The sequence below is a fragment of the Arachis hypogaea genome, chromosome 11 (assembly GCF_003086295.3).
Source record: "Arachis hypogaea cultivar Tifrunner chromosome 11, arahy.Tifrunner.gnm2.J5K5, whole genome shotgun sequence".
NCBI lineage: Eukaryota > Viridiplantae > Streptophyta > Magnoliopsida > Fabales > Fabaceae > Arachis > Arachis hypogaea.
In genome coordinates this window covers 8,197,753-8,209,310 of record NC_092046.1, presented here as the reverse complement: position 1 = coordinate 8,209,310, position 11,558 = coordinate 8,197,753, and the positions used below count along the sequence as shown (strand labels likewise).

Genomic DNA, 11,558 nt, shown 5'->3' with positions numbered 1-11,558 from the left:
TTTATGTGGCATTGATAGTCATTGAGATAATTTGGCACTTTTCTAATTCTGGCAGATCTTCTAACAACACTTGAGTTGAAGTTAGGTGCAGGTGATTCATGATGAATGCTAGATGCAGGTGATGCATGAGGATTGGTGGAATGTGATGTGGCTTGTGAAGCAGTGGCAGGTGCAGAGCTGTATTGTGATGAATCTTGTTGTGTTAATGTGTGATCTGTAATAGATGCATTATGATGCATATGATGAGATGAATTGGATGTGTTGTGTGATGAATGCATGAATGAGTTGTCTGTGTTGTATGTGTCATCGGTAAAAGGATCGTCAAAATTATGTCGAAAGAGCTGTGATTTTTGTGAATGTTGGATAAGTTCAGCATTTGATATTTTTGGGTTATCGGTTGAATCAGATTCTGAAGTTGAGTATGGAAAGTGGTTTTCATAGAAAATAACATTTCTAGATGTAAATATATTTTTGGATTGCAAATCTATAAGAGTGAATCCCTTTGTCCCTTCCTTGAAGCCCAAAAAAGCACATTTCTTGGCTCTCGGATCCAATTTTGTTCTGCCATTAGTAAGGGTTGATGCATATGCTAAACATCCAAATACCTTTAAATTGCTTAAATCTGGTATTTTATTAAAAATGATGTTGAAAGAAGAGTTGTTTTTGAAAAATTCACTTGGTTGGATATTGATTAGATGCACAGCATGTTTGACAGAAAAATTCCAAAAACATTTTGGCATGGATGAGTGAAATAGTATAGCTCTTGCCACCTCTAAGATGTATTGGTGTTTTCACTCCACAATACCATTTTGTTGGGGGGTTTCAACACAAGATGTGTGATGCAAGATGCCATGAGATGCATAAAATGATTTTAAGAGAAATTCAGGGCCATTATCAGTTCGCACGCATTTTACAGTTTTGTTAAATTGGGTTTTAACCATTGCAATGAAATTCTTAACAAGGTCAGACGCTTCAGACTTGGCTTTCATGCAATGTATCCAAGTCTATCGACTCTTATCATCCACAATGGTTAAAAAGTACTTGTGTCCATGAATGGAAGGTGTTGATATAGGACCCCAAATGTCAAGATGCAACAAATCAAAACAACTAAGAGATTCAGAAGCACTATATGAAAATGGTAATCGCTTTTGCTTTGCTAAATGGCAAGAGTTACATGGATTTATTTGTTCATTACAATTGATGAAGGGATGAGTTTTATGCATTATTTGAGGTCTATGCTGTGGAATGTGACCTAATCTAGTATGCCATAAGGCATTTATGATATGTGTGTAAGCTGCAGAATTGTCATCAGTAGTGACAGCTGCTGTGAATGTAAGTGATGGGTGCCTGGAAGTGTGTGTGAAATCAGTTTTGTGAGCTGCAGAACAGAAAAATTGCTTATCCAATGTATAGAGACCATCAGCACATTTAGCTACTCCAATCCTCTTCAAAGTAGCTTGGTCCTGTATCTCACATAAGTTGTCATCTATGAGCATTTTGCACTTCAACTTGCTGGTTAATTTTGACACAGAAATTAATTTGAAATCGAAGTTTGGAATGAAAAGCACATTTGAAAGGTATAATTGATTAGAAAACCTTATGGTGCCAATGATGCTACTAGTCGTATGGCTACCATCAGGCATTCTAACAATCATGGGACTGATTTCTTGATATGATTGAAAATCGTCCAAATTAAAAGTGACATGATCAGTTGCCCCTGTGTCTATTACCCAGAGGTGAGATTTAACAGTAACAAAGGTTGAAATGTTGCTACTGTATTTTAAAATGACAGTGTTACCTTGAATCAATGGAGTATTGTTTGTGGTGGATTGAACCTGATTTGTGACTTGAGGTTGTTGCGGAGCCTCCTGTCCTTTGAGAAACTGCAGAATTGCATCCTTTTGGTGTGAAGAGAGTTCATAACTTGTAGAATCACCAACTTCCTTCTGACTGTTGGTTAGGCTGCATTGGCTGAGATCATCAAGTCTCTTCTCAGCAGGTGCTTCAGCAGCAATGTAGTTGACGCTACTGATTTGCCTTTGCCTCAAGTGAGGCGGCAAACCATGCTTTTTATAGCATGTCTCAATAGTGTGGCTGGTCTTGTCACAGAATGTACATTGCACTCTGCTTCCTTGTCCTCTGCCAAGAGCCTGGTGTCTACCTCTCCCTATGCCTCTCCCTCGGTTGCTCTCATTGTTCGACTGCATGGATCTGTTAAAGAAAACCTTGGACTCATTGCATTCATTGAATTGTCGTTCCTGTTGTGTTAACATGGAGAAGGCAGCATCAATATCAGGTGTGGGATTCATCAGCATTAGTTGGGATCTGACATTAGCGTATTGGTCATTCAGTCCTCTTAAAAATCTTGTGGTGCAATCCTCTTGCCTATGCTCTCTGATTATATTCAACCCACATGAGCACACAGAAGTACAATTTACGCAATCAGGAATGGGTCTGAAATTGTTCAAATCCTCCCAAAGAGATTTCATCTTTGTGTAATAAGCCATAACAGTAGCGTCTCCCTATTTCAATTGAAATAGTTCTTCCTGCAATTCTGCCACCCGAAACTTATCACCATGATAATATCTATTTCTCAGTTCCTTCCAAATATCTGAGGCGTTATTATTCCAAATCACGCTTGTTGAAATTTCAGGACTCAATGATAGTGTTATCCATGACACTAAGTAAGTGTTGCATTTCTCCCAAGCTTCAAAAAGCGCATCGTTTTCATTCGGCCTTGTGATTGATCCATCAATGAACTTGAGCTTATTCTTCGACTTCAAGGCCAACAACATGGCTCTGCTCCAAGCACTGTAATTGCTTGCAGTTAAAATAACTGGAATTAGAGGATTACCAAGACTTTCGCTCGGATGGAGAAAGTAAGGGCTTGCCGGATCTTGCCATGAATTGACTGAATTTCTCGCCATCTGAGCTTGAATTGCTGACATTTGTTTCAAGAAATTCGCAATTGATTGAGCATCCATCACATTGGGATTCAACGGTTGAGTGTTATCCATTGCAATTTAGGGATTGAAGAAAATGAGAAGGGGATCTTTCGAGACGAAAGAAATCGGAGCGGTTACCAGGGGGAAAATGAAAGGAAATGAAATTCAAGAACACAATTGGCGAATTCAAGAATCTGTTTGGTTGCCAGATTCAGATCTTCTATTCTTAGTCTCGTTGATCGGAGCGGTTACCTCCCTTCCACGCTCACCGCACCATGTGGAAACGCGTCAAAGAGAGGGTCATGCTCTCATCAAACTCTATCGTGCAAGTCCAAGAACAGAGGGCAATGAGATTGGAGAAGAGAAATCAAGCTTCATCCATGGTGAAGCAAGATGTGAGAGTATGTGATGAGAAAGAGTGAGAGAAAGAAACAGGAATTGAACTCAGAGTGGTGTTGATGTGAAAATACTCAATTGGGAATTTCCCTTATTCAAACATGCTGTTTATATACAAGTTAAAAGGAAAAAAAATAAAAGAATCATTAACTTAACTAATTAGCTATAATCTCTAACTGATTAACTATGCCAGCTGGCATTCCTAATTTCTATTTACAAATGTAGAATGGGTTTTAGCTACCAAGATGCCTATTCAAGTTACACATATTTAAAGGTCAAAAAAAAGTTATTTGATCAAAGTTTTTAATTTTGAGAGTGTTAACTTACAACTCATAAACTATATATAAGTTGATAACACCACAAATTGCTGTATTTGCAATATAATTTTACTATCTAGGAATTAGTAACAACAAGTGATTTGGTTAGTCTAGTTTTATACAATAGAAGTTAAATAATATAGTCCGTGTTAGAAAAAAAAAATTGTAAATTTTTTTTTATATGTTGTACTTGTATCTCTACATTTATTTTGTATTCCAAGTCATTAGTCACTTTTTTTTATTAGAGAGGATTAGTGTTGTATTTTTTGATATCTTCTCTTTGTATTTGAATTGAGTATTTCTACTATTAAATTAATAAATTTACGATAAATAGACATTTTGGATGTAATTAAGACTTGTTTTTAAGTGAAATTTCCACTTTGTATGTCTGTATTAGAAATTTGGTTTGAGGAGTTGAACTATTTGTTAACACATAATTCAAGAGTCGTTCTTGCTACTTGATTTAAACTAATTTGTGAGGTTGAAGAATTTTTTTTTTGTTGACAGAATAAAATATTGTTATTTTAGAAAAAATTATTTTAAATAACAAGCTTAAATATTTTTATAAACACCTTTTGAGATACTTTATATAATTATTCTAAGATCCTTAAAAGACTTTAGATAAGTTAAATGCGAATCTAAGATATCTAGATAGAATTTAAGATAATAATAAAAATGAACCTCTTAACTAAAATAAATAAAAAATATATGAAATATAAAAATTAAGAGTTGCGATATACACTGATCCAGCTAAAATGCTTACATTTAGTTCTCAAAAAACACGAAAATTCCACTATTAAAATAAGTACTAAAACAATACTTTAAATAAATAAAAAATATTAAAAGTCTATCAGAATTTATTATTTTTTACCATCAATATTTAAAAGTATGAGATAAAGTATATTGTTGGATTATTAGATTAAAAAAATTAAGTTGATAACTAAATAATGGCAAAAAACAAGAAATTCTGGTAACTTTAGTACTTCTCTTAAAATACAATGTAAGAGGATGATCTCGAAATAGTTATAGAAATTCGAAAGAACTATAGAAAATTGGTTAATAACTTGATATTACCATTCTAAAGATGTAACATATGCATTCGTAAAAGAGCATTGCTAAATGGCTCCAAAGTTTGAATGTGGTCTCCATTCAATCTTTGTCAACCAACTTGGTCTTCCATTCAATCTCATTGAGGGCTAGTTGTTGTGGAGAGGATTCACGGTGTTTATAATCAACTCCTAAATCACTGCATATTTGGGCAAAGATGCAACCAGTCATAAAAGCATCGTATCCGGCCTCATGTTTGGCTCCAGAATTTGCATATAAATATATGTTATGTTGATTACATCCAAAAATGCAGACAGCTTGGACAGCAAGTGATATAAAATGCAAAAACGAAAGAGAAGGGTAATTTAGAGATTGCTGGAGTCAGATATCAGAAAAGGAAGAAATCAAAAGGAGGACAAAAAGAGAAAATATTTGAGTCATTCATGGAAATTGCCAAAAATATATAACTACAATCACATGCAAATACAAGTTGTACATAAATCCATTGTTTTTACTTTTTTTTTTCTTTTTCAGGTGATAAAACATAATCTCCACTATCAATAAAATGCGCTTGTAAGATCAGTTTATCTTGAATAGCCTCTCCGAAACTGAAAAATGAACCATGAAACTCTCTCATTGGAAACCGAGAAACGATCATCGGAGGAGGAGGATTTAGTTGCACGAAGTACGAAGAAAGTCAAGATAATTTCAACAAGACAGGGGGATGTCGTGATGGAAGAAGAATCTAATCAAGGAGAACAGTCCAACGTGATGATAGATGGACAGCAGGTCAACCTGGATGTGGAGATGGTGCCTGAAACTGCTATGACCCAACCTGCAAAAGTTTCTTACAGAGATCGCCTATTAGGAGATGGGCTAGATAAATTAAATCCGGAAAACATTGTTGAGATGGTGGCAGAGGACTATCTCTCTGATCATGAAATCGGGGATCTGGGTACAGAGTCTCGGGCTCCCTTCAACCCAAAACCATCAATCGAAGTGACCCTGGAGGAGTATGACGAGTGGTGCAGGCCATGGAAACAGACGCTGATTGTGAAGCCTCTAGGTAAGAGGATTAACCTTCAAACTATGGAAAGATGGATAAACAGAAGATGGGGTAGAAAGGAGGCTATCCGAGTGATGGATCTCGAAGAAGGGTTCTTCCTGGTTCGATTCTCTTCTCAGGAGGATTATGGATATGCCCTTTTCGAAGGACCATGGATGATTGCTGACCATTATCTGTTAGTGCAAAGATGGAGACCATTGTTCATCCCACAGGAAACAGAGGTGCGGAAATTGGCCACTTGGGTGAGAATTCCGAATCTCCTGGCAGAGCTCTACAACAAGCACTTCCTTTGGAAAGTGGGGATGTCCTTGGGAGTCATGCTTCGTGTCGACGAGCTCACCTCAATCCATTCCAGAGGAAAATTTGCACGTATATGTGTGGAAATAGATCTTAGAAGAAAGCTTGTTCCATCATTCACTGCCCTTGGTAAGGATTTTAAATTGGAATACGAGGGACTCCACCAAATTTGTTTCTCTTGTGGAAGATATGGACACAAAATGGACGGGTGTGTTGAATTGGCAAAAGAGACCAAACAAGATGCAGAAAACCATGGTGAAGACTCTAGCCGGAGACACCACGGAGGGGGTGACAACGCCGGAAACCTAAGACAAGGGAAGCAGAGTCAGCAAGAACAAAATGGGAAAGAAAATATGATAGCAAAAAATCAGGGATCAGATATGAAAAATCAAGACGTTGAGAATATTCAGCAGAACCAAATCCCACAAATCAATCAAAATTTGAATATTGAAGGCTTGGAAAACAAGGAAAGTCCCTTTGGACCATGGATGGTGGTTAAAAAACCCCAAAGATGGAATAGACAAAATTCTGGTAAGGCGTTTGAAAAAAAGGAAAGAAATGATTATGTAGGCAGATTTGATGCATTAAAGGAGCAAGAGATAGAAGAGGAAAATGGAGAGCATTTGGAAAGGAATATTCATTCTAATAAGGAAAAGAAAAATGATGCTTACGTAAAAGGAGTGCAATTTTATGCCAGCATGGAAAACCAATAGAGAAACTATAATGCTGCTGCAAAGAATTTTACAATAAGTAAAACCTACAAAGGCAAGAACACTGATAATAGCAAAAGGAATAACCAAAATCAAGCAGGAAGCTCTAAACACAAACAACAACTCAGCACAAACAAATTTCACTTCTGAAGCAAAAAATCAAGTTGATACAGAGAAGCAAGAGAACACTCCAATAGATGCAACAAATAACAGAAGTAAAGAAGGAAGCCACAGTGAATACTGGAAACAATTCAGCAGGTTAGGGAAGAATATCTACAACAGCCATAAAGAGGGCAACGTTATCCCTCTGTTTGGCAATCTTGACCATCACACGAAAAACCTTATAGCCACCGCTATGGGGGGAGGAAGAGTAGAAGGTCAAACAGGAATTATCAAAGACAAACCACCTGAGAGTGAACAGGATACCAGGGTAGAGAACATTGGAGTGACAGATAGTCATATGCATGATGACAACTCTAGAGTCAAAGAGCAAGCTGATGCCGAGGATATTCGGCATATGGAGACTTAATTCTTCTCTTCTCTGTCCAGGGAGTCTCTTCCCTTGTCTTATTTTTATGTTTTCTAGTTTTTTTTTTCTTATGATGAATATTTTAATTTGGAATTGCAGATGAGCCTCTGCAAAGGGGTTCCACTCTATGCTAACTGATTTATATACTAAGTATAAGGCAACGTTTTGCATATTACTTGAGACCCATATTTCAGGGAAGAAAGCAGAGCTGATTATTAAAAAATTTGGGTTTGATAGCTGGTGTGTCAGCGAAGCTGAAGGCTTCTCGGGTGGTATCTGGTGTTTATGGAAGAAAGATCTTTGGAACATCAAACCCATTACTATACATAGACAGCTTATCCACTTGGAGGTTCAATGGAATAGAGAACCTCCTTGGTTCTTCACAGCTATTTATGGGAGCCCTCAAGTAGGAAATCGCAATGCACTATGGGATAAGTTGGAGGACATTGCTAATAGCATATCAGGCCCATGGTGTATAGGAGGGGATTTCAACTCTACTCTTACGATAAATGACACAGGGGGATCCTCCAACCTTTCTCTTGATACTTATAAGTTTCAAAACTGTTCAAATGTTTGCGGGTTGAAAGATTTGGGCTTCTCAGGGCCCCCTTTCACCTGGCAAAGAAGAAATATTAAGAGAGGCTTGACCGTTTTCTCAGCAATATTTCCTTCTCTAATCGTTTTCCTGATGTTGGTGTGAAGCATCTTCCTAAATTAAAATCTGACCATTTACCTATCCTTCTTGACTTTCAGGTAGCTAATGATGATGGGAGGGATAAACCCTTTCGATTCCTTGCACCTTGGATTCTGCATGAAGACTATAATAACTTGGTGAAAGGAAGTTGGAATAAAACTCAAGGGCTTGTTCAAAATGTCAGGAATTTCACAGCCCAAGCAAGGTTATGGAACAAGGACGTCTTTGGACACATCTTTAGAAAAAAGCAACGAATTCTGAACAGATTGGAGGGTATTAATAACAAGTTATCTTTTCACCCTAATCCTTTCTTAGAAAAGCTTCAAAATGATCTCATCAAGGAGTATGAGACCATCTCCATCCAAGAGGAAAGCTATTGGCAACAAATGTCTAGATGTAATAAAATTAACTTTGGTGATAAAAATACTAGATATTTTCATCAGAAGGCTAATGGAAGAAGGAGAAGGAATAAAGTTACTGCACTTAAAGATGAGGAAGGTAACTGGATTGATGATGTTGATGATTTGAAGAAATGGGGAGTGAATTTCTTTAAGGCTCTCTACTCGTCAGACGGGAATAATAAGCCTTACCCTATTAAAAACTGGTTCCCCAAGCTTCATGAAGAAGACTATGCTGAGCTTGCGAAGGAAGCCTCTAGAGAGGAAGTTAAAAATGCTATATTTAACATGGGAAGTTGGAAGGCACCGGGCAGCGACGGAATCCCAGCAAAATTTTTCCAACACTCCTGGGATATAGTAGCGGAATCATTAACCAGCTGGGTCAAGGACATCTTCCAAGACCCGAGGAATATCAGGGAAGTCAATCAAACACTGATTACTATCATACCCAAAAATCCAGCTCCGGAAAATTTTAGCCACTTCAGACCCATTAGTCTCTGTAACGTGTGTTATAAAGTGATCACTAAAATTGTGGCTTCTAGATTTAAAAATTTTATGCCTACTCTTATTGCTAACACTCAATCTAGCTTTGTGCCTGGCAGGGTTAGTGCGGATAATATTCTTGTGGTACAGGAAGTGGTCCATACTATGAGAAGCAAGAACCGAGGCAAAGGATTAATGGCGATAAAAATTTATTTAGAAAAGGCTTATGATAGATTAAACTGGAACTTTGTGGTGGATACTTTAAAGGATGCGGGAATCCCAGAGAACATTATCAACGTTGTTGCTTATTGCATTTCATCCCCAACTATGAATCTCCTATGGAATGGATCACCATTTGAAACGTTCTCTCCTACTAGAGGCGTTAGACAGGGAGACCCTCTTTCCCCCTACCTCTTTGTTTTATGTATTGAAAGATTATCACATATGATTAACAAAGTAGTAGAGAATAGAAAGTGGGAACCTATAATCCTTTCCAGAAACGGACCTAATATTTCTCACCTATGCTTTGCAGATGACTTGGTGCTGTTTGCCAAGGCGAGCTTGCAACAGGTTCGAGTTATTAAGGAGACCCTTCAAATATTCTGTGATAGTTCAGGACAAAAGTTCAACCTTAGCAAGTCGTGTGTCTTCTTTTCAAAGAACGTGAACCACAACATCAAGCAACAACTTAGCCAGGATCTTGGAGTGCCACTCACATCAAATCTAGGAAGATATCTAGGAGTCCCTCTCATTCACGAGAAATGCAACCAGTAACAATTTCAATTTGTGATTGATCGGATTCAATCCAAGCTGTCTTCTTGGAACAAGAGGACTTTATCTCTTGCCGGGAGAACTACGCTCGTCCAATCTGTCCTATCCACTATCCCTAGCTATTGTATGCAAACTATGAAGCTTCCAAAGGTGGTTTGTAATAAGATTGATAAGATTTGTAGGGATTTTCTCTGGGGAAGTAATGAAGAGGAAAAGAAGGTCCACCTTCTAAATTGGGACAAAATTTGTAGGACCAAGGAAGAAGGTGGATTGGGTATTCGAAAAGCTCACGAGACTAACCAGTTATTCCTTATGAAGCTGGCTTGGGGTCTCATTCATAATAAGGACGCCTTGTGGGTTAAAGTCATGAAGGCTAAGTACGGATGTGGGAATGGCAAGGTTCCAAAAGTTCACAAAAAAACTAGCAGTTCGAATGCGTGGCAAGGAATCACTTCTATTTGGGATAAGTTTTGTAATCAGCTCGTTTGGAGAATAGAAGATGGAAATGATATTTCTTTTTGGGAGGATCATTGGGTCCCAGGAATCCCTAAACTACGAGAAGCTGCTATTATGAACCTGGACGAGAACAGAATGGCAGAAAAGGTCAAAGATTATGCGGATGAGCATGGGAATTGGGATTGGGGGAAAATCTCTCATGTTCTGCCTGATGAGCTAATTAGTCATCTTCGCACCCTAAAAGCCCCTAATGCCTCTACAGGGGAGGATTGTGTGAGTTGGGCTCCAGCAGCAGATGGAAATTTTTCTATCAGAACAGCTTATGATGCCTTTTTCAAGGGTAATAGTGAGAACAGTAACATATATAAGCAAGTTTGGAAATTAAAGATTCCCCAGAGATTAAAGTCTTTCAGTTGGCTTTTAACTCATGAAGCTCTTTTAACAAACAGCAAAAGGAAAAGCAGAGGATTAACTGAAGATAGTACCTGCCCCAGATGCCATCAGTTTGAAGAGACGATACTCCACGTTTTGCGGGATTGCCCTTTTATTCGCAAAGTGTGGACTAGTATCATTCCCAGAGATTACCAGGACACCTTTTTCTCTCAATCCTTCCACGACTGGTTGAGAAAAAATCTTCTGGAAGCATCTCCTTCTGTTAATGGGACACCTTGGCCCATAACTTTCACCACCACTTGTAACTTAGCCTGGAAAAGCAGAAACGAGCTTATTTTCAGTGAAGATAGTTTACCAAACACCCAATTCAGTCGCATTGCAGTTAATCTTGCAGATCATTATCACTTTGCCCTAAACCTAACAGAGGTCAGTACCAAAACCTTAAGACTTACCAGAAAGGAATCAATCGGATGGGAACCGCCGGAACAGGGATGGCTTAAACTGAACGTGGACGGCTCGGTGCTCCACCCTGGAAGTAGAGGGGCGTGTGGCGGCATTATCCGAAACTGGGAGGGCCGTGTGGTAGCAGGTTTCAGCATGAAGATTGGAAAGTGTACCATCACTACGGCAGAGATCTGGGGCTTTTATGTTGGCATTAAATTAGCAACGGAGATGAGAATCTCCAAACTTGTAGTTGAGTCTGATTCCAAATGTGCTGTGGAGCTAATTCAAAAGACATCAGTGGAGAAGCACTCTCAATCTACTCTAATTCGAGCTATTAAAGAGCTCCTAGTTGGCTTGGAGAGCGTCGTTGTCCGTCATATCTACCGGGAGGCAAATTTCTGTGCAGATGCTCTTGCTAAGGCAGGGCAAGAACAAGAAGATGGAGTCCATTGCTTCAAGCTCCCGCCTGCCATGGTCGCACATCAAGTGCTTGCTGATAGAAGTGGAATGAAATTCTCCAGAAGCGTTACGCTGTGATCTTTTGTTGTCCTGGGCCTTGGGCCCCGTTATACATAAAAAAAAAATCAATAAAATGCAAACTAGAAATTGTGC

At 38.4% G+C, this 11,558-nt stretch overlaps 2 protein-coding genes across 2 annotated transcripts; both read right to left on the bottom strand.

The window, feature by feature from the left end:
- Positions 1 to 1,004: 1,004 nt before the first annotated feature.
- LOC140176007 (uncharacterized) lies at positions 1,005 to 2,507 on the bottom strand. Its single transcript, XM_072205849.1, has one exon. It carries the CDS (start codon positions 2,505 to 2,507, stop codon positions 1,005 to 1,007), a length of 1,503 nt encoding a protein of 500 aa, XP_072061950.1.
- A 15-nt stretch (positions 2,508 to 2,522) lies between these two features.
- On the bottom strand, positions 2,523 to 3,017 carry LOC114924644 (uncharacterized). The gene has a single exon (XM_029289882.1). The coding sequence runs from the start codon at positions 3,015 to 3,017 to the stop codon at positions 2,523 to 2,525; it is 495 nt and encodes a 164-aa protein (XP_029145715.1).
- Positions 3,018 to 11,558: the final 8,541 nt, after the last annotated feature.

Coding starts and splice junctions, on each gene's coding strand:
- LOC140176007 (XM_072205849.1), bottom strand. CDS start 2,507: ATGGCTTATTACACAAAGATGAAATCTCTTTGGGAGGATTTGAACAAT.
- LOC114924644 (XM_029289882.1), bottom strand. CDS start 3,017: ATGGATAACACTCAACCGTTGAATCCCAATGTGATGGATGCTCAATCA.